Consider the following 22,197-nt stretch of genomic DNA (forward strand, 5'->3'; position numbering starts at 1 on the left):
GGGATGCCATTTACTTTGGCTCATAATAAAAACTGTGATGTAATAAGTATTTTGTTAGTTTGTTGTGTGATTTTCTGATCTTTTAAGTTTGGGCAGTAAATCCGGACTAAACGCAGAGGACATGAATAGGCTGCTGGCTGATGTACTAATCATAGAATACCAGGGTTGGAAGGGACTTCAGGAGGTCATCTAGTCCAACACCCTGCTTAAAGCAGGACCAATCCCCAGACAGATTTTTGCCCCAGATCCCTAAATGACCCCCTCAAGGATTGAACTCATGTGTCAGCGCCTCCCTTTGGTCAGACAGAGCATTGCGCAGAGTTGACTTGGTCCTTCTTGCCTTTTGCTCTTGTTGGCCCATTGGCTATCCCACTGTGAATAAATACTTAAACGGTCCCTGGACCAGACACAGAGTGCAAAGGACTCTGTATCTAGTGGATAGAATACCCAACTGGGACTCCGGCAGTGCTATTCTGGACTATGAAGGGTGTTAGTTTCAGTCCGGCTGGAGCGCATGGGTTTCCCCTGATATTAGGGCTAGCTGGTTCTGGTCCTCAGAGAGTCTGGAAACCCTTTGTGGTTCTTAAGTCTCTGTTGGGTTGAGGGATCATTACAGGAACCCTGGCCCACCCACTCCACTGGTTTCCAGCTCAGGGCCCTTAAACCAGGCAGACAGAATCAGCCTTGAACAATTCCTCCTGCTGTATCCGGAGCTACTTCCTACCTCCGTTGGTGCTGTGGGCTTCTCCAGACCCTTCTCTGAGGTGCTGCTGTCTGGGTGGCTTCTCACCAGTTTGCTGGCAGGACTTTCCTCCTGTAGCCTGCTTGATCCTCTGGCAGTCACTGTACTCACCCCTGTGCTTCTGAGCTCTTTTGTTCTCTGAGCTACTCTGCCAGTCAGTGCTGATGATAGTTGCCGCATTGACTCAGAAGCTGCTTGGCCAGCATGGGGTCTCTAAACCCCATGACACATGCCCGGGAGTTAAAACAATTCTCTATAGGATTGCAGACTTTATTGTGTGTGAATATGTTGGCAAGTAGGACTAGGGCCTGCCAGTTTGGCAGTGCGTCAGCCTGCTTTAACAGCAGCTTGGCAGAAGAGACACCCATGCGGGACTGGGTGGAGGAGGTGGATGCCAAATGCATCTTGACAAATGTAATGGATGGGGCGTTAGCTGAAGTGACAAACAAAGATAACGATTTTGAAGGGTGCGTAGGTGTCATAGAAAAACGCTCCCTGGGTGAAATCCACCCTTGTATGAAGGACCAGTACCAGGCCTATGTTCCTCTTAAATCCTCAAAGTAAGGCTTAAGTAGGACTTAAAAATGAGACCCAGGCCTTCTGCCCAGGAGTGAATTTCACGCAGTGTGAACTGAGATCAGTATTAAAATTGGTGACAGGAAAAACCAGAGCAAAATACTGAACTCTTTAACCCCCTCCTGAGGGGAAGTGTTACAGAGAACAGATAAATGTAATCCCAGCATCTAATTACTAAGAAAAGTAACACATGAAAAACATGAAAACATCTTTAAAATAATAGTGATCAGTCAAATGTGGGGGAAGGGAAGTAGCCTAAGAGTCTGACAATATCAGGGAGGACACAGGAAGTGATGTTCACCGGGGAGGGGGTCTGTCAGCGTTACAAGTGGGGGCTCGGCCAGGGGGTGGAGAGAGAGACAGATTTTGCTCAGCAGCCTTACCTAATGGCTAGTTAGCTTTAGGCTCATGCACTAAGCTCCAGAAGTCCCAGGTTCAATCCTGCCTGCTGATGACCAGGGTCTGTTGGCGTTACACCAGCAGCAACTACTGAATGGATATAAGGGCTGGATTTTCCTTTTGTTTACAGCTGTGTAAATCAGGAGTCACTCCAATACAGTCACAGAGTAACTTGGGAGTAAATGAGTAGAGAGCCAGGCCCAAGCTACTGAAGCAAGTGACCAGTATTTCTAAAAAAAAAATGTAAATTCTATTGAGAGGTGGCAATTGATCAGAAATGTTTCTGCAAATATTTACTTGAATAAACAATTGAATTTGTTTGGTGGTTTTCACAGACCTTTTTGTATGTGTTTTCTAGAGTGTTCCAGTGAACTCATGACCCACAGGAATGTTTGTGTAAACAGTGAATTTTAAATAAATATTAGCGTACATCCACAGAAAACAAATTTTGAACTTAAAAATCTGAGAATTTGTACTGGAAGCTGTTCATAATCATTACAGTCAGAGAACAAAACAAACCAGGTTATCTTCTGTATGTGTCAAATCAAAACTTGCACATCTTGAGTTTCCAATATCAGATACTAGCAATGAGCTGCTCCAGAAACCGGGTTATTTGCAGAAATTATTCAGGAATCATTTTGAACAGAATAAATCTGAGCTGCTTGCTAACAACTTATAAATAGAAAGATGCAAATTTCATCAAATTATCCACTAGAAATTATTCAGTCCGTTCTGATGTGCTGTCTGTGTTCTTACTCGGTAAGCACTGTGGTCCTGATCTTGCAAACACTTACACATGTGAATAATTTTTATGGATTTGAATAGTTCCGCTGGATTCAAAAGAGTACGCAGGTATGTACATATTTGTAGGATAAGGACATTAGTTAGCTGTCTCTGTTATTGATTGAAGTTTTCCTTTAAATCACCAACTGGAATTGTCAGATAATCACACTCATTCTTATGATGTCAGGATTTGGGGACTGTTCAGAAGATGAGGAGCCAATACATTTTTTAAAAAAATGAATGCCTGAGATCTGAGAAATAGAGATATCAAGTGCTGACCAGGAAGGCCAGCCCAGACTGAGAACTGTAAGAATAATGGTGCTGTTGGTCTGAAGTAGCAAATATTTATAGCAGTCTGAGAACCAAAGAAGGCGTGAAACAGAAAGAAATGTGTGATGTTTTTTTCCTGATGTTGTGTCCTGCCCCAGAAGGACATTTGAAGAAAAAAGGCGGAGACTGTGACTTAATATCTTTTAAAGGCAAGGTTGAAGTGGCGTGGGAAAATGTATTTTCTTTGGGAACTGGAATGGGTGATGAACTTTTGCATGCAGTCAGCAATGAGCATGCTTATTTTCCTAGCTTAATTATTAACAACAGTCTAGTATCCTGATAGCATTTTCTCTACTGTTGATCGCATCTGCAACAGAGTTTGCTCTCTGAAGTGTTTGTTTCCACGCTGAGTTCTGCCCAGTAAAATGTGCCCATATTAGTCAATTGTCCCTCAATATCATCGCAGACCTTATGGGCAATGTTTACGGTAAATCACTAAACCATTTGGCATTTTAAGCTTTCCGCTCAGCGGTGTACACGGTGCCCTTTAGTTTAGGTCATAGCCCGGTATTTAGTTCTTGGCAGGTTCACACTGACAAATTTGAAAGTGCTCATAGTGAGAGAGATTTCTGTCAGGTTGCCTTGATTGAACAGTGCAGTTTGGAGACCTGATTTGATTTCCAGAGAGTAAGAATTCTCCTTCTGAAGAATATTTTTCAACATTATTAGGGCCAAATCTTGCTTGCCTTATTTGATTCACAAGTGTATTCCCATTGGTACAAGGGGACTATTCCTGTAAGGCTCCTCAATCAACCTGCCCCTCAATCAACAGAGACTACAGCTGTGCAAAAGGGTTGCGAGGGTACGTCAAACCACATGTAACTTGTTTTGTTCCAGTCTGAAAATTCAAACCATATTAACTGAAATGGTTCACTGAGGTTCATGAGCCTTTCAGTGAAGCTGAGTCAGAGTCAGCCTGGGGCCAAGTGTCAAGCCTGGGTCAATTTATAGTTGAAATCATGTGAATCATAGGACTGGAAGGGACCTCGAGAGGTCATCTAGTCCAGTCCCCTGCACTCAAGGCAGGAATAAGTATTAGACCATCCCTGACAAGTGTTTGTCTAACCTGCTCTTAAAAATCTCTAATGATGGAGATTCCACAACCTCCCTCGGCAATTTATTCCAGTGCTTAATCACCCTGACAGTTAGGAAGTTTTTCCTAAAGTCCAACCTAAACCTCCACTGCTGCAATTTAAGCCCATTGCTTCTTGTTCTATCCTCAGAGGTTAAGAAGAACAATTTTTCTCTCTCCTCCTTGTAACAACCTTCTTGGTACTTGAAAACTGTTATCATGTCCTCTCTCAGTCTGTGTTGATGAATATGAACAGTTCACATTTTGTCATCAGACTTCTTATGAAAGCCACAGAGTTAGTTAAAAGAGTGATCCCGCTCAGAAAACACAATAAAATATTATTAAAATTATTATTATTATTAAAATATATTGAGTCAGGTCCCACAAAAGTGTCACTATTAAGTATTAGTTATTTATTTTGTAAAACATAAGGACATTGTCAGATCTAAGCAGAGATGTTAGGTCCCCAGAGAAGTACATTATTCTACCTATTGGCAAACCCGGCCTTGGAGCAAGGAAAATTCCTACCTGTCAGGCTCCACCAAATCCAACCTTCTTAGCTTTTGCCTTTCTTTGCTTTTTAAGGTACCTTTTCTTTAGGGATAGGTGAACTGGAGGGAAGAAAAGGTGAGTGACTCCTGCAAGACCTGAGGCTTCCATAGTAGATATCTCTCTGCTGCTGCACAACTTGGAGGTGGATCCTCTCTCTTCTACCTTCCTTCCCTACAGAACTGTCCCATGCACAGCCCAGCTATCTAGAACAATTTAAGGAGTTTTCTTCACATTCCCACCACTGCTCTCTCCAGTGTTTTTTTCCCAGAGGAGGGGAGATCTGGCTCAGTATTACCAGACTCATGTTTCCTACATATCTGTTATAACAAAGGTCTTTCATCATGCATGTTCATGATGAGTGGGACTGGAGAAAGAGGGACAGGTGTCAGGAGGGACTTAGTTGTTTGTGACACCAGAGGCTCAGGAATGCAACTGATGGCCAAGCTCCCAGACAAACCCAGGCCCCTCAGCACGCTCAAGAAAAATCTCCTTCTTACAACTCTGTCTGCTGGTGCATCACATATTACCTAATGAATCCATGCAAATGAAGAACAGTGCTATAGGCCAGTAAAGGCTCATCTCTAATTATGAAGATTTGCCCCGATTCCAGGCATTGTTAGCGTCACTGCCCCAGTGCAAACTCCCATTGTGGAGAAGAGACAGCTGCTATTTGCACTGGTGACGTTTATCCCTGCATGAACCAGTAAAAGTTGTGGCTTATACTGGTTTCCACTGTTTATGGGCTTGTCTTTACTGCAAAGTTAGCTTGAGTTATAACATGAGCGTTGACCCTAACTCAGATCCCATCCAAACACAAATACCCTTAACCACAGTGTGGTGGTGCTTTTAACTTAAATTGGCTGGCCTGTTTGGGGGTGCAGGGTAGAGCTCAAGTTCGCACTGCTCGTCCGCTGCTAACTCAATCATTCTGCGTGGCTCACGTGTTCTTTTGCAGGGTGGCCACTCTCATTCTAGCTGGGCTAACTTCAGAGGTGTTATCATGAGTGTCGATAACTTGCGTTCACCCGGCAGTGAAGAGACCGCATCCATGAGGAGGCTGCGCTGGTGCAGCTGCACTGATGAGTGGATGCAAATTGCTGTAATTAAAGCAAATCTCCAGGGGCAGGCAAGCTCTGAATGCAAGTGGTAATAGTCAGATTTCTTGGTCATAATATTACTGGAAATCATTATCTACTCCCTGCTGCCCAGCCTAATCCTGAGGCCATTAAACTCACACAGTAGCATTTGTTGCAAACAGGCCCTTAGACTTCATGACATAATTAAGTGACCAATAAAAAGCGTAGGCACCGTTCTGAGCCCCCTTTCTGAGGCTGTATCAGCATTTTCTTTACAGCCCCCTCTTTTTAGGAGTTTATACAGCAGCTGTGCAAATTTGCTGATTGCTGAAGCTGGCAGGAAAGGTCTTGGCCCAGGAGCAAACTTCTTTGCAAAATTAAGGGGAAACAAATGACTTGCGACGTCTAACAGAGCTGACAAAAGAGTAGGACTTTTCATTCTCTTTTCTCCAGTTTGTGACTGTGGTTATGTCTACACTACAGATATATGTTGGTCAGAGGTGTGATCCCTGACCAGTGGTGCTGGGGGTGCTGAGAGCCCTTGAACCAACCTGGGAGCCCTGTATATGATGGCAACCACTTCAAGCCAGGGGGTGTTGCAGGACCCCCCACACACCGCCACCCCCCAGTTCCAGCACCTATGTCCTGGACCAACACCACTGTGCTAGCAGAGGTCCCTAATGGTGTAGATGCAGTTATACTGGCAAAACTGTTATCAGGATGGGTTGTTTTGCTCATGGGGAGTGGTTTTACTGCACCAGTAGAAAGCACAGCTTTGCCAGTATAACTGCATCCATACTACGAGCATTTGTTGGTACAGTATACTGGTATTCCTATATCAGTAAAGAGCTCCTAGCATAGAAATAACATCAGCTGTTAAACTCTGCTCTTCTGTTGTTTTTATTGTTGTTTTCATTGACATGTGGCTGCTTTTCAATCAGATGTGCCTGGTAAAGTTCATAACTGCAGAGCCCCCTTTCAGCGCTGAGAGAGAGCTCTCACAGCGCTGTATGTACTCCACCTCTCCGAGGGGAGTAGCTTGCAGCGCTGCGAGCGAGCGTGCAGCACTGCAGGCTCTGATTACACTGGTGCTTTACAGCGCTGCACTCGCTGCGCTCGGGGGCGGGGGCGTTTTCACACCCCTGAGCGCAGCAAGTTGCAGCGCTGTACAGCCCCAGTGTAACCAAGGCCTTGGAGTTAGAGAACTGTTTTCTAGATGGGAATTCCATTCCTGAATAAGAAACAGTCTTTCCTCTGGCTAATAGCCTCAGCAAAGCAGTGATGAGGATAAAGAGGCTGGCATCGGAGCCCAAGTGCTCAGGATGTTGTTAAAAAGTTTTTTTGAAATTTTTTTTTATCCTATTACACATCAGTTTATTCCCAGTAACCTGGATGTTGTTCTTCTAGCGCCATGGAAACAGTCTGCCATCCCATGCTCCAGCAGCTCGCTGTGTTCCTACTGATCATTCAAGAAAAGAAACTAGGCTATTCGACATAACGATAATGGAGACACCCACCAAAAGTTTCTATTAGTCCAATAACAGAACCGTCTATTCCCTTATTTCCAGATGTAATTAGCAGAACTCATACTAAAATATGCTCTGATTGCATTACATTGATAACAGTGTGGCCTTCTACTGAAAGATCATCCGCAGCGTGACTGCCTTCATTAAATTAAGGCCCTATCTCTGCTGTAATTACACCCATGTTGGGGTATATGGTCACAACAAGACTGTTCCATCTGTATTGCAGTAACGCCTCACTTAAAGTCATCCCGGTTAACGTTGTTTCGTTGTTACGTTGCTGATCAATTAGGGAACATGCTCGTTTAAAGTTGTGCAATGCTCCCTTATAACATTGTTTGGCAGCCGCCTGCTTTGTCCACTGCTTGCAGAAAGAGCAGCCCATTGGAGCTAGCTGGTGGGGGCTTGGAACCAGGATGGACTGGCAGCTCCCCCATCAGCTCCCCGCTTCTCTAAGTTCCCTGTGCAGCAGCTGCCCAGCAGGCTATCAATTGCCGGCAGTTCAGCTGTCCCTCCCCCCACTGCCATGTGCTGCTCCTGTCCTCTGCCTTGGAGCTGCTCCTGGGAGCCTCCTGCTTGCTATGCGGGGGGATGGGAAGAGGGGGGCTAATGTCAGGATGTCTCCCCTCCCCCATCTCCTGCACCCCCCTTACCCCATCTCCATAGAGCGGGGGCGGGGGGGACACGACAGGGCTCAGGACAGAGGGAGCTTGCTGGCAGTAGCTGCTGTCTCAACTTGCTTATCTACTTAAAAGGGCAATGTACTTAGCGTGGGGTCAGCATACTTAAAGGGACAATGCGCATCTCTCTCTCTCACACACAGGGTGTGTGTCTCTGTCTGCCATGCTGTCTCCCCTCCCTCCATTCATGCTGCCTTGTAGAGTGTGAGGCTACATTAACAACAATGTGTTAACCCTTGAGGGCTCAGCCAAGTTCTAGTTCATCATTTAGCAGTAAGACATTCCCTGAGAAATATCCCACCCTCTGACTCAACCACCTCAACCAAGCTTCACAATCATCATTGCTGTGTATGGTATTACATTTTTTGTTTAAAACTTATACTGTAAAACTTATATATAGTCTTTTGTCTGGTGAAAAAAATTTCCCTGGAACCTAACCTCCCCCATTTACATTAATTCTTATGGGGAAATTGGATTCGCGTAACATTGTTTTGCTTAAAGTCACATTTTTCAGGAACATAACTACAACGTTAAGCGAGGAGTTACTATATAAAGAGGCTTGGTCTTGCCTTCATGGATCAGACCATCTCACGTGATACCTGTGTTACAGCCCCTTTCCTTGCAGCCTATGCAACCTTAATTCAGTGCCCTTGTGCATATGCACTGTTTTACAGTCTTTGATTATGTGATCTCATGCTCTTGTTTCCACAGGACCCCTGCCTCATTCAGTGCAGAGGATGGGTCTGCTTTTGGTATGAACCAGGCTTGTGTGGTAAAGGAGGAGGCTGTCATCTGTAGGACCCCTGTCTCATTTGTTGGAGAAGCTGATAGGTGTATGGATTTCAGGGTCTTATATTTAAGGCTGTTGAATGTTGCCATGGAGAACGGAATTTATGTATTCACAGAGTTCCTGTGTGGGCAAGTCACTTAAACCAAACTTTTCACATGTGGTCACTAATTGTATGTTCCTTCTTTCCTGGCTGCCTGACTTGAGCCTCTGAGGTGCAGAAGTGCTGCACACTCATAGCTGCAACTGGAGTCAGTGGGAGCTATGCTTTGAACGTATAAAGTGCTAAATAATGCTACGTACTCTGAAAAATCAGGTCTTAGGTGACTCAAATTGAACAATCAAAATCAGTGGACACTTTTGACCTCAATCTCTCTGTGCCTCAGATCCCCATCTGTAAAGTGCGGATATCGATATCACCTCCTCACCTCACCGAGGTATTGTGAAAATAAATGGATTAATAATTGTGCAGCATTCTGATATTATAGTGGTGAGTGCCATAGGAAAGCCCATGAAGAAATTAAGAATTTTCTATTTAGAGTAAGGTTTGAGGAGGGGTCCTGCCCAACCAACTTTACTTTTGCCATTTCCTGACTTTTGAGTACTTGACTTTTCAACCTTTAGTAATACCCTTTTAATGTACAGTAACTCCTCGCTTAGAGATGAGATGAGATACTTCCATAAAACTGGGCATCTCCTAGTTTGACCACGTCCCTAATAACGAGGTCTGTAACATCATCACCCAATGTGCTGGGTCATATGAAGATCTCCTGACGATCGTGAAGAAGCACAAGCTGAAGTGGTAAGGCCATGTAACAAGATCATCTGGCCTATCCAAGATCATCCTCCATGGGACAGTACAGGGGAAGAGAAGAAGAGGTAGACAGAAAAAGAGATGGATTGATAACATAAAAGAGTGGACAGGAATAGACTTCGCCGAGACTCAAGCAGAGACACACAATCGTTAGGGGTGGAGACAATTGGTTGATTGCTCATCAATGATGGTGCCCCAACAACCAATGTGGTTATGGGAGTGATGATGATGATGAACTCCTCGCTTAACGTTGTAGTTATGTTCCCGAAAAATGCTGTTTTAAGAGAAAGGATGTTAAGCGAATCCAATTTCCTCATAAGAATTAATGTAAATGTGGGGGGGGGGGTTAGGTTCCAGGGAAATAAATAAATAAATATATATATATATACACACACACTCTGCACACAGAGTATAAGTTTTAAACAAACAATTTAATACTGTAGAAAGCAATGATGATTGTGAAGCTTGGTTGAGGAGTCAGAGGGTAGGATATTTCACAGGGAGTATCTTGCTGCTAAATGATGAACTAGCACTCGGCTAAGACCTCAAGGGTTAACACATTGTTGTTAATGTAGCCTCACACTCTACAAGGCAGCACAAATGGAGGGAGGAGACCCAATAGACGCATGGCAGTGGCTGCAAACATTCCCTGCGGACACTGAACGTGATGATGAACCCACGCTATCCCACTGGAGCGCACCACTCCCTCCACTTTCCGAAGTGCTGGGTGGTGCATGTGTGTGTGTGTGCGTGTGTGTGTGTGTGTGTGAGAGAGAGAGAGAGGGAGAGAGAGAGATGCGTTGCCCCTTTAAATACGGGGACTCCACTCTAAGTACATTGCCTTTTTAAGCAGATCAGCAAGTTGAGACAGTAACTGCTGCTAGCAAGCATGTGTGTGTGTGTGTGTGCGTGTGAGAGAGAGAGAGAGAGAAAGAGAGAGATGCGTTGCCCCTTTAAATACGGGGACTCCACTCTAAGTACATTGCCTTTTTAAGCAGATCAGCAAGTTGAGACAGTAACTGCTGCTAGCAAGCTCCCTCCTGAGCCCTGTCGTGTGTGTCCCCCGGTTCTGTGGAGATGAAGTACAGGAGTGGGGGGAGGGGACACCCTGACATCAACACCCCTCTTCTCCCCACCCCCTGCACAGCAAGCAGGAGGCTCCCAGGAGCAGATCCAAGGCAGAGGGCAGGAGCAGCACATGGCAGTGGGGGAGGGACACCTGAACTACCCAGCAATTGATAGCTTGCTGGGCAGCTGCCGCAAAGGGAACTTAAGGGAGTGGGGAGTTGATGGGGCGGGGGGCTGCCGGCCCACCCTGGTTCCCAGCCCCCACCAGCTAGCTCCAACGGGCTGCTCTTCCTGCAAGCAATGGACAAAGCAGGCGGTTGCCAAACAACGTTATACGGGAGTATTGCACAACTTTAAACGGGCACATTCTCCAATAGATCAGCGACATAACAACGTTAACCGGGACGACGTTAAGTGAGGAGTTACTGTAGTTCTTTTGTGAATAACTTCCTAGGTTTTTAAAAAGCAAACTGAAAAAACAGAAATGCCGTCATCTGGCTTGGTATTGACACCTACACATCCCAACATGGTAAGATTTACATGGTAAGACGCGTAGTCAGTAGGGGTTTAAGAGAGGGGGAGCAGGGAGGGGGGAAATGAGAACACAACTGCCCTGCCTAGAGCAGAGGGGAGATCCCCTTCCACTCCCTGGCCTGGTTCTCCATCCTCTTCCAGGTCTGGCTGACCAGCAATTCCCCCTCCACGCCCAGGTCTCACTGAGCAGCAGTTCCCCTCCTCTCCCTGGCCTGGCTGAGGAGCTGCAGCTCCCCCTCTTTCTTGGCAGGAGCACTGAGCACTCTCCCTACTCCCATTTCTGCCACTGGTAGAAAAGCCCTGAAGAAATAATAAGAGCGAGATCCCCAAATCGCTTTCGTCCCGAAGGCAGCGTCCAAGTGGAGAAAGATTTTTCTCTGTGCTCTTAGCTCAGAAATTCCAAGAACGTTCAATAGGCTGTTTATGTCTCCACCACGCTGAAGCCACGGCAGCAGTTCCTGCTCCAGGCCAACAAAGTCACAGCAATAAATTCCCAGGGTTTCACCATGACATATATAGGTGAAGCCTGTAGGGGACATCGTTTAGGGGCCAGATGGTGGTTGGTCCCTGGACGGATTCCCAAGGAGCTTTTCCCCACTTACATACCCTTCCCCAGCTCAGGTGACAGGCTCTGTTGCAGCCCGTGCACAATCCTTACCACACAGATGATGCTCCCTGATAGAGCTGTTTGGGGCACGTCTTGCTAAAAGAGGCAGGAAGGAGATAGGATTATGACCCTGGCTCCCTTCCATACCATCTAGCAGAGCTGATCAGCTGCACAAAGGAGCGGCTTCTGCATCCTCCTAAAAAACGATGAGTTGGGGAGTGCTGGGGAGCTCCCAGATGCACAGTCTGGTCCTAAGACCCTGGCCAGATTTGTAATAATAATAGCACCCCCGCTTAGCGCTTTTCAGCCAGCCATCAGCCAATTCATCCTTACAACCAGCTGGGAGGTAGGTAAACAGGACTGTTCTCTAGCTTTGGAATTCAGTCACCGGTAGCTTTCACACAGCATTCCACCTATTCAGAAGGAAAGAACTATCACACCAGACTAACCAAAACGTTGAAGGGAAGGAATACAAACCACACATACAAATTGCAGAAACAACTGCTAATCATTTCCCGATAGGGACTGAGTCACCACTTGACTTCTCCACGGTGTCCTCTGCGGTCAAAGTCACACCAGCATAAAACAAGTAGCGCAGAGGTGAACTGGGCCTAGAGTAAGATAGCCACTGAAAATGAGCAAATGTGGGCATTTGCATTTCCCTTAATACAATGAAAACAAGTGACATAACAGAAAGGAGTTTTCCCTCCTGACACTGAGCTGGTAGAAAGGCAGTGGAAAAATACTAAGCCGGGTCTGAGAGATCCACGCTGTTCTAAAGTAAAGCAACTAGTTTCCAACAGTGACACCTTGTGCTAGACTGTAGAAGCTACATGCCGGTCTATTAGAATGCTGTGCTTTGGTATCAGGGCTCTTGTATTAGGGACACTGCTCTGTTGCTGAAGGGTCCATGAAATAAAGGTCGCTCTTAAAGGGGACTGACTGCAAGGGTCTTTGCCTGCCTGATGCAAATACTGTGTTTCTCCATCACGAAACATGATGCTTAGAACAGAGCAAGGAACAACACTTCCTAGGCATTTTACTGTGCTTTAAATGTTAGTGGAGGCATCGACTTCATAATTAAATGTAGAGAGAGAAAAAAAAATCACATAGCAAACATAAAGCTATCGACTGGAGTTTGCCTCCTACAGACAATATATTGCACTTAGCTAGCACCGTCCATCCAACCATCCCTAAGTGTCTGTAGTGGCCCATCTGCCTTTAGTAATAGTGACAATTCCATGCTGACTGTGCAGGATTTTATGGCCTAGTGAGGGGTACAGGAAGGAAAAGCTATAACGTAGCTATGAGTTATGTTATGTAGAGGGATGGTGTAATGGAGGTTGCTAAGTGAAGAATATCATTCTCTTTCAATGGGTGAGGCTCCGTCTTTTCCTTTCCTTACACTGCTCTCCTGGTGCTGTTATTTCAGTCTATTTCATCAGCTACCACAAGACAGTAGTGGACCTAAGAACGGCCAAGAATGGTCTGGGTCAGACCAAAAGTCCATCTAGCCCAAACAGGTAATCATCAAGTGATCCATCCCCTGTTGCCCATTCCCAGCGTCTGGCAAATGGAGGCTAATGTACTGGGTTACATCCAGAAAGGTAAAAAATAAAAGGGGTGAGGGCTTCTGGAGAATACCACAGTGGCTGTGGAAAGGACCTAAGGCGGTGACTCTGTTTCTCTGTGATCCTTCCAAGTTCTTAGTCTCACTGTATATTATACTGGGTTTGAATCTCTGCACAGAATTGAGATGTTCAGCGTGAATATCAATGCTATACCCATGCCTATGTAAACACTGGGTGCAAATTTTCTCTTTCCCTTTGTTTTGTATCAGTTCCAGGCAGAGCACTTCAGAGCAATTAACAGCTGCTTAGACTCATAGAATTTAAGGTCAGAAGGGACCATTATGATCTTCTAGTCTGACCTCCTGCACAACACAGGCCACAGAATCTCACCCACCCACTCCTGTAACAAACCCCTGACCTATGTCTGAGCTACTGAAGTCCTCAACTTGTGGTTTGAAGACTTCAAGGTGCAGAGAATCCTCCAGCAAGTGACCCATGCCCCATGCTGCAGAGGAAGGTGAAAAACCTCCAGGGCCTCTGCCAATCTGCCCTGGAGGAAAATTCCTTCCCAACCTCAAATATGGCGATCAGCTAAACCCTGAGCATGTGGGCAAAACTCACCAGCCAGACACCCAGGAAAGAATTATCTGTAGTAACTCAGATCCCAGCCTATCTAACATCCCATCACAGGCCATTGGGCATATTTACTACTAATAGTCAAAGATCAATTAATTGTCAAAATTAGGCTATCCCATCATACCATCCCCTCCATAAACTTATCAAGCTTAGTCTTGAAGCCAGATACGTCTGCTCCCCTTGGAAGGCTGTTCCAGAACTTCACTCCTCTGATGGTTAGAAACCTTCATCTAATTTCAAGTCTAAACTTCCTGATGGCCAGTTTATATCCATTTGTTCTTGTGTCCACATTGGTACTGATCTTAAATAATTCCTCTCCCTCCCTGGTATTTATCCCTCTGATATATTTATAGAGAGCAATCAGATCTCCCCTCAGCCTTCTTTTGGTTAAGCTAAACAAGCCAAACTCTTTGAGTCTCCTTTCATAAGACAGGTTTTCCATTCCTCGGATCATTCTAGTAGCCCTTCTCTGTACCTGTTCCAGTTTGAATTCATCCTTCTTAAACATGGGAGACCAGAACTGCACACAGTATTCCAGATGAGGTCTCACCAGTGCCTTGTATAACAGTACTAACATCCCCTTATCTCTACTGGAAATACTTCGCCTGATGCATCACAAGACTGCATTAGCTTTTTTAACGGCCATATCACATTGGCAGCTCATAGTCATCCTGTGATCAACCAATACTCTGAGGTCCTTCTCCTCCTCTGTTACTTCCAAGTGATGCGTCCCCAGTTTATAACAAAAATTCTTATTAATCCCTAAATGCATGACCTTTCACTTTTCACTATTACATTTCATCCTATTACTATTACTCCAGTTAACAAGGTCATCCAGATCTTCCTGTAGGATATCCCGGTCCCTCTCTGTATTGGCAATACCTCCCAGCTTCGTGTCACCTGCAAACTTTATTAGCACATTCCCACTTTTTGTGCCAAGGTCAGTAATAAAAAGATTAAAGATTATCCACCTTTCAATTTTCATATTGATCCCCATCTTTTCCAATTTAGTTAATAATTCCCCATGTGGAACCGTAACAAATGCCTTACTGAAATCAAGGTAAATTACATCCACTGCTTTTCCTTTGTCTAAAAAATCTGTTACCTTCTCAAAGAAGGAGATCAGGTTGGTTTGGCACGATCTACCTTTTATAAAACCATGTTGTATTTTGTTCCAATTACCATTGACCTCAATGTCCTTAATTACTTTCTCCTTCAAAAATTTTTCCAAGACCTTGCATACTACAGATGTCAAACTAACAGACCTGTAGTTACCCGGATCACTTTTTTCCCCTTTCTTAAAAATAGGAACTATGTTAGCAATTCTCCAGTCATATGGAACAACCCTGGAGTTTACAGAGTCATTAAAAATTCTTGCTAATGCGCTTGCAATTTCGTGGGCCAGTTCCTGTAATATTCTTGGATGAAGATTATGTGGGCCCCCCGATTTAGTCCCATTAAGCTGTTCGAGTTTGGCTTCTACCTCGGGTGTGGTAATATCTATCTCCATATCCTCATTCCCATTTGTCATCCTACCATTATCCCTAAGCTCCTCATTAGCCTCATTAAAGACTGAGGCAAAGTATTTGTTTAGATATTGGCCCATGCCTAAATTATCCTTAACCTCCACTCCATCCTCAGTGTTTAGAGGTCCCACTTCTTCTTTCTTCCTGCTTCCTGAGATCCTAAAGGAAATTCAGAAATGTGGGGCATCTTATGTAATATGACAGCAAGATTTGTGATCTACTGGTCTAAGCACAGGACTGGGAGACAGGGGGGGGAGATTGTCATACCCCTGTGGTCCCTTGCCATCTATAAAATCTCTGGAGCAGTCTAAAGGGGCCCTGAAAGTCCTGGGTCTGGCTGGGGGAGGGTTCCCTAATACAGACACTATGGAAGACTGCTTTAAGGTTGCCTTCTGAGGACTCACTCACTGGCTCTTGGATAGGGAGCATGTTGGAGGCCAGAGGGGACATGTGAGGCATGTAGCATTGCAGCCCATAGGGCAGTCCCGGGAGGATGTTGTAACTTAGGCAATGGCTACACTCGAGAGCTTACAGCAGTGCAGTTGCATCGGAGAGCTCTCCTGTCGGCTTACCTACTCCAGCCCCTGCGAGCGGCGGTAGCTACGTCAGCGGGAGACTGCCCACATTGGCACTTAGATTGGTGTAACTTATGTCGCTTGGGGGCGGGGGTGGTTTATTCACCGACATAAACTGTAGTGTAGGCATAGGCTTAGACAGGCCCCCAGGGCTGTCTAAATTATGCTGGGGACGTCTACAGCTGCTGGAGCACTGCAGGATGGGGGAGGATCAAGGCTGGCTTAAGTCACCATAGACTTCCTCTACCCCTCTTTCGGCTGCGAGTTGAGCACAGCTCAGAATATCATCCAAGACCACCTAAGATGTAATGCCAGTTCTGACACATACAGTGTGGCCTTGGCCAAGTCCCTTACCTTCAGATGTAAAATAGTAATCGTACATAATTACCTGCCTCACAGGAGTGTTTTGTATTCATTTTGGTCCTGTAAAGATGCAGCGGCCAGTTCCATGCTGCTATGGTGTTCCACAATGCTGTGTTCTGAGAGGAGACAGGTATTAGAGATTTTTACTGGCCGTGGAACCAAGCTACAAGACTGAGGCAAATTCCGTTTTTTCCCTATATAGAGTGGGTATCACTATTCATTTTAAAACTTCATTAAATGGCCTTATGGTTCCAAAGCCATTAGGTCTGTCGTGAATGCTCAGTGCTCCTTTCCCCCAAATCCTCTTTCAGGCTGTCTCCCACAGGCTTTTAAAAAGTCTCTTCACTTGACCATTTGTACTTTGCCCTAGCACTACCTTCCTGTGCCATTACCCACAATGCCTCTGCATCACTTAGCGTTGGAATTGCTTCTATCAATGCAACACACCTAGGCAACTGGGCGTGGGATCTCCAGCCACTCTCTTTTCTGCATAATAGCCTATTAGTTGGCTAAGTCCACTGTTCCCATAGTTTAGCCAGTTGGCCCGGAGACCCACAAACGAGCGCTTGGGGACACACAAGCAGCTTCCACACTGTTCTCTGTAAATAGCCTATTTGTGGATTGGCATCAGTGACTGGATTGCATTGACTCATTTAGTGAGTTTTGGGGCAAAAATCTGGCAGATCAGTAGTTTTCCCACTACAATTAGGGTTCTCATCTCACTCATGACATTGCAGGTCACTTGATGGTATAAAACAGCTTTCAGACATTTATGACGCAGGCCAAATTTGAACCACTACTTTAGATGTGAAAACTGTGGATTATATTTCAAATCCCAAAAGCAAGCCGGTCCTCCCCATCCCTCATGCTGCTATCTGGTGTATGATTTTTGACTAGTGAGTTGTGAAACTAGCACAAATTAAATTAAATTAACGAGCTGTAAACATCCTGTAGCTACAAACTAATCTCTGAGCTAACATCTAGTCATCACAGTTGGTATTATTAGCTTAGCAACCAGCTCTACTTTAATGGATATCTGTGCTGAAGAGATTTCCAAATAACATAGGTTTCCACACAGTCTGTAGTTCTCATACCTTGTAGGTTTTGGACCCACTTTACCCAGCTTTCTTGATGCTGGAAAAGTGGCTACCCCATCAAGAAAGATAGAAGAAAAAATCCCCCTTTAAAAATATCCTTCTACTATTGACAAATCAGGATGCTATTCCAAGACTGTGTTGCTAATCATGTGCAGTTCATCCATTTCACAATGCCTGGAACTTCTCCACATCAGGAACCGCTGTTGTAGGTGCTCTGTCAACAATTTTTTTGCTTGTATTCAACAGTCTTCATTTCAGACTAACCTTGCCAACAGTTCAGAGCTGAAAAGAAACAGATATTCCTCCTAGCAAGGAACACAGACTTTAAATAACCCACGGCATACCAGTTTCAGCTCTGCTTTGGAGCCAGGTCCTTGTATACTGGCACTATATATTTACATGGTTTGCTAACAGAGCTACTCGGTTATTGCCATTATACAACTTACTGGCCTCTTCAAGAATGTGCATTCTGTCTCATTTTTTTTATAGCGAAAACATGCAAGTGTTAAGCTTCTTACTTGCCATTAAAAATGATTCAGCATGTAAATATGACGAATTTCAGGAGATTACTATAGCTAATCTTTAAGCAAGACTCTCCCTTGCCACCGTTCTGTGACTTCCTCTCACAGGTAATGAGGACCCTGGTCTTCCAGCTCTGGGAAAATAAACAATAGACTATTGACGAACAATTGCTTGAAATTATCGGAAAGCCCCGAGAAAACAGCTTCACTGTAGATTTCTGTTCCAAACACCGTCATGCTTGTTTATTTTATGTATTTATCTGGCAGAAAAAACTAAAGCACTAATTCTTTCTGGAATCTGAAGACTGTAAAATGTGGCCAGGCTTTATTTAGTGGCATTACAAACGCTATTAAATAATAAAGTGGATAAAGCTGTGTCATGTGCATGGAAACTGGAGACTCATTCCTTTAGTATGTTAAAACTACTCTATACATAGCCTAATGACTATATTACTAGGAACAATTCAGGAGGATGGACTAGGGCCCAAATCCTCAAAGGTATTTAAGCCCTAAGTCCTGGGCCAAGGTGACCAAGGTTTGTCCAATCAATTATGCATGCAATAAAGAGTTCCGCAATATTTCTTGAGAAATCTTTTATATTTCATTATATCTAAGATCGCTGAATTTTGCAAACCAAAAACAATTCCATCTAAGCAATGAAGCAAAGAAATAGGAGTTGCAGCTGATGCTTAACTTGCGGTAGGTAATACAGAGGTCTGCCCAGAGGGAATCATTTTGCATATGTGTATAAGAGAGTAACTACTATAGCCACAAAATAATCAACTAAAAATTGAGAGCCAAACTCTCTGTTGGCATAAATGAGCATAGCTCTTTTGGACTGTGTTCATTTACAACAGCATAGACATTGGCCCAAAGTGTTTCTTTTAGCTCTCGCTTACAGCAGGTTGAAATTTTTTCATTGAAAACATTTTTGCTCACTCCACCTTGCAATACCTCCCTCCAAGATCTTTGGACAAATCTGCTGCAAGGCCTACCTTGGAACCATGTAACTCAATCCAATCAACTTTGAATTAAGTTATCATTAGCAAGTGTCAACTTGGAAGAACCATGTTTAAGCCAGCAATTTAAAAAATATTCAGTATTTTTCATATCACAGAGACTATTGGTCTTCGACTCCCGCAAAATATCAAAAATCCACACATAGAAGACCACACTTGAGAAAGCTGACACGGGTCAAATGTCCTAAAAAGACATATGCAGTGTTGTTTTAGCTGTTGGTCTCAGGATATTAGAGACAAGATGGGTGAGGTAATATCTTTTATTGGACCAACTTCTGTGGATGAGAGAGAGAAGCTCAAAAGCTTATCTCTCTCACCAACAGAAGTTGGTCTAATAAAAGATATTACCTCCCCCACCTCGTCTCTCTAAAAGACATTGTCACTAGTTTATGGAAAATTTAAATGAAACCCTTCTAAAAATAACTATTGGGAAAAGGTCCAGCCCAAACAACCAAAAAAAAACAAAAAAAAAAACCTGTTGCTCAAACATTTGTTCATCAGCAAAATAAAAATAAACTCAGACTTATGATAAATGTCATCATCTACGCTTTCTCATTTACTAAGCTAGGAACAAATGTGCAAACAAGCCAATTACAGTAAACTTCCTATTTTTTAACTGTGCTATAGGTCGCACAGTTTATGAACTCTAAATCTTGATATAAAACAGTTGCTTTAAAGCTTATCAAGATGAAACCCATTTAAAATATAAATTTTAAAATTTTATTTTGGGTCTGCGCACCCATACAAGCTATTCTCCACAAAACCAGTAGTTACCTCTTCATGGACACACATGTAGTACAGAAGCACAAGAGATGGGACAATTCATATTTTTGAGAGTGCAAAGATATACCTATCTCATAGAACTGGAAGGGACCTCAAAAGGTCATCCAGTCCAGCCCCCTGCCTTCACTAGTAGGACCAAGTACTGATTTTTGCCCCAGATCCCTAAGTGGCTACCTCAAGGATTGAACTCACAATCCTGGGGTTAGCCGGCCAATGCTCAAACCACTGAGCTATGGACGGAGAAATCTTACTGACAGAAAAATTCCAGATTCTGATGGAAGTTTTAACTGAAAGAACCAGACATATGCATCCACTGACAGCGACCAGAAAAATGAAGATAGAAGAGGAACGACAGATTGCGAAGTATATTTATCTATAAAGCAGGAATAGCCTGGCTGATTGCAACCTCCTCCTTTCTGGCTTTGACAAATACCATTTATCCCTCCCCCCCACCCCCACCCCCCCGCCCAAATCTATTTTAAACACTGCTGCAAAGACCATCTTCTTGGCTTGTTGTTTCAACCTTGTCACTCCTCCAACCCTTTGTATCCCTCCATTGGCTCCCCATTCTCCACAGCATGAAATACATTATTTTTCGTTATTTTAAAAGTCCTTCCTGTTGTATCCCCATCCTGCCTATCACCGCCTATATTCTATTCAGTCGTTGACTCCCACTTCCATTCCACCAATGATACCTTTGTCAACCATCAGCCCAATATTCCCACAAGCTCCTTTGTGCTTTCTGTCGGGCCACCTCTTTTGAGTGGGAGGAGCACCCTGTACAGATGTGGTCCCCTCATCTCAAAAAAAAATACTGCCACTAGAAAAGGTTCAGAGAAGGGCAACTGAAATGATTAAGGGTTTGGAACGGGTCCCATATGAGGAGAGATTAAAGAGGCTAGGACTTTTCAGCTTGGAAAAGAGGAGACTAAGGGGGGATATGATAGAGGTACATAAAATTATGAGTGATGTAGAGAAAGTAGATAAGGAAAAGTTATTTACTTATTCCCATAATACAAGAACTAGGGGTCACCAAATGAAATTAATAGGCAGCAGGTTTAAAACAAATAAAAGGTAGTTCTTCTTCACATAGCGCAGTCAGCTTATGGAACTCCTTACCTGAGGAGGTTGTGACGGCTAGGACTATAACAGCCGTTTAAAAGAGAACTGGATAGATTCATGGAGGTTAAGTCCATTAATGGCTATTAGCCAGGATGGGTAAGGAATGGTGTCCCTAGACTCTGTTTGTCAGAGGGTGGAGATGGATGGCAGGAGAGAAATCACTTGATCATTACCTGTTAGGTTCACTCCCTCTGGGGCACCTAGCATTGGCCACTGTCAGTAGACAGGATACTGGGCTAGATGGACCTTTGGTCTGACCCAGTACGGCCGTTCTTATGTTATGTTCTTAAAAATCTGCCCGGTCACTACACTATCCTCCTTCAAATCTCCTCTTAAAACGCACCTCCGCTGTGATGCTTATAAAAGCCTTGAGAATGATTCGACAGCTAGTGTACTTTCGATCACTGCTATAACCTCAATGTTACCTTGTACCTCCCCCATCCACCTGACGCATCCACCTGCTGGCTCTTGTCTTTGGGACAGGGACTGGTTTTGTTGTTGTGTGTGTGTACAGAGCCCAGCACTACGGGGAACTAGTGCAATATACACAATGGACAAGCCGAGTCCGAACACCTTCCAATGGGGAAGCTGAGCCATGGTGGCTTAATTCCTTATCCCTGAGACCAAACCTCATCTTCAGCAGAGCACACAGACCCGGAGTGAGATTTACGCACATGCTTAACTGTAAACCCTGGGAGTAGCTCTAGTTCAGTAGGGGTATTCACAGTTAAGCACATGCCTAAGTCTTTGCAGGATCAGGGTCTTAGCATCCAAACAATCTCCTTCCAGGGTTGGGGCGGAGGGAGGGGAGGCTGGATTGGTTGGCACAATATGAACTTCAGCCTTGACCTTGGTTGCAGGGCCGGCTTTAGGCCGATTCCCCTGATTCCCCGGAATCAGGCCCAGCACCTAAGAGGGCCCCGCGCGCTAAAGAAGTGTGGCTAACTTAGGAGCCTTTTTTTTTTACTCACCCAGCAGCGCTCCAGGTCTTCGGCAGCGGGTCCTTCACTCGCTCCGGGTCTTCGGCGGCATTTCAGTGAAGGACCCGCGACCGAAAACCCGGAGCGCCGCCGGGTCAGTCATCCCTTCCGGGGCCCAGTCTAAACTATTCGAATCGTCCCCACACTTCCTAAAGCCGGCCCTGCTTGGCTGTCCCTAAGGGTTTCTCTAATCCTTCCTCTATCCTTGCTCTCTAGTTGTCTCTCCACGTAGAGAATCACTACCACCTCCTTTGTGTCCTGGGTGGACACACCTGTGAACTACACCTGTCAGCAGTTGTATCCAGTGTTCCAACAGCTGCCAACACTGAGCGGGGCCACAGAAGAGTCCTGTTTATAGCCAGTTCGAGAGAAACAACTTTAGGATAAAAACTAAGATGGCAAAGAAAGGGGCATTATGGCAATCATGTTTAGATGTTATCAATAAATGTAACAGTCGGGGA

General features: G+C 44.6%; 1 protein-coding gene across 1 annotated transcript in view; it reads left to right on the forward strand.

Annotated features, from left to right (window-relative positions):
- The first annotated feature begins 1,108 nt into the window (after nucleotides 1-1,108).
- LOC128833715 (uncharacterized) overlaps nucleotides 1,109-22,197 on the forward strand; it is a 42,522-nt gene continuing 21,433 nt past the window's right edge. Inside the window, exons 1-2 of the mRNA XM_054021791.1 lie at nucleotides 1,109-1,302; nucleotides 8,445-8,505. Of these exons, the coding sequence (XP_053877766.1) occupies nucleotides 1,109-1,302; nucleotides 8,445-8,505 (255 nt within the window). The remainder of the gene's footprint in view (nucleotides 1,303-8,444; nucleotides 8,506-22,197) is intronic.

This window comes from Malaclemys terrapin, chromosome 3, assembly GCF_027887155.1.
Source record: "Malaclemys terrapin pileata isolate rMalTer1 chromosome 3, rMalTer1.hap1, whole genome shotgun sequence".
Taxonomy (NCBI): Eukaryota; Metazoa; Chordata; order Testudines; family Emydidae; genus Malaclemys; species Malaclemys terrapin.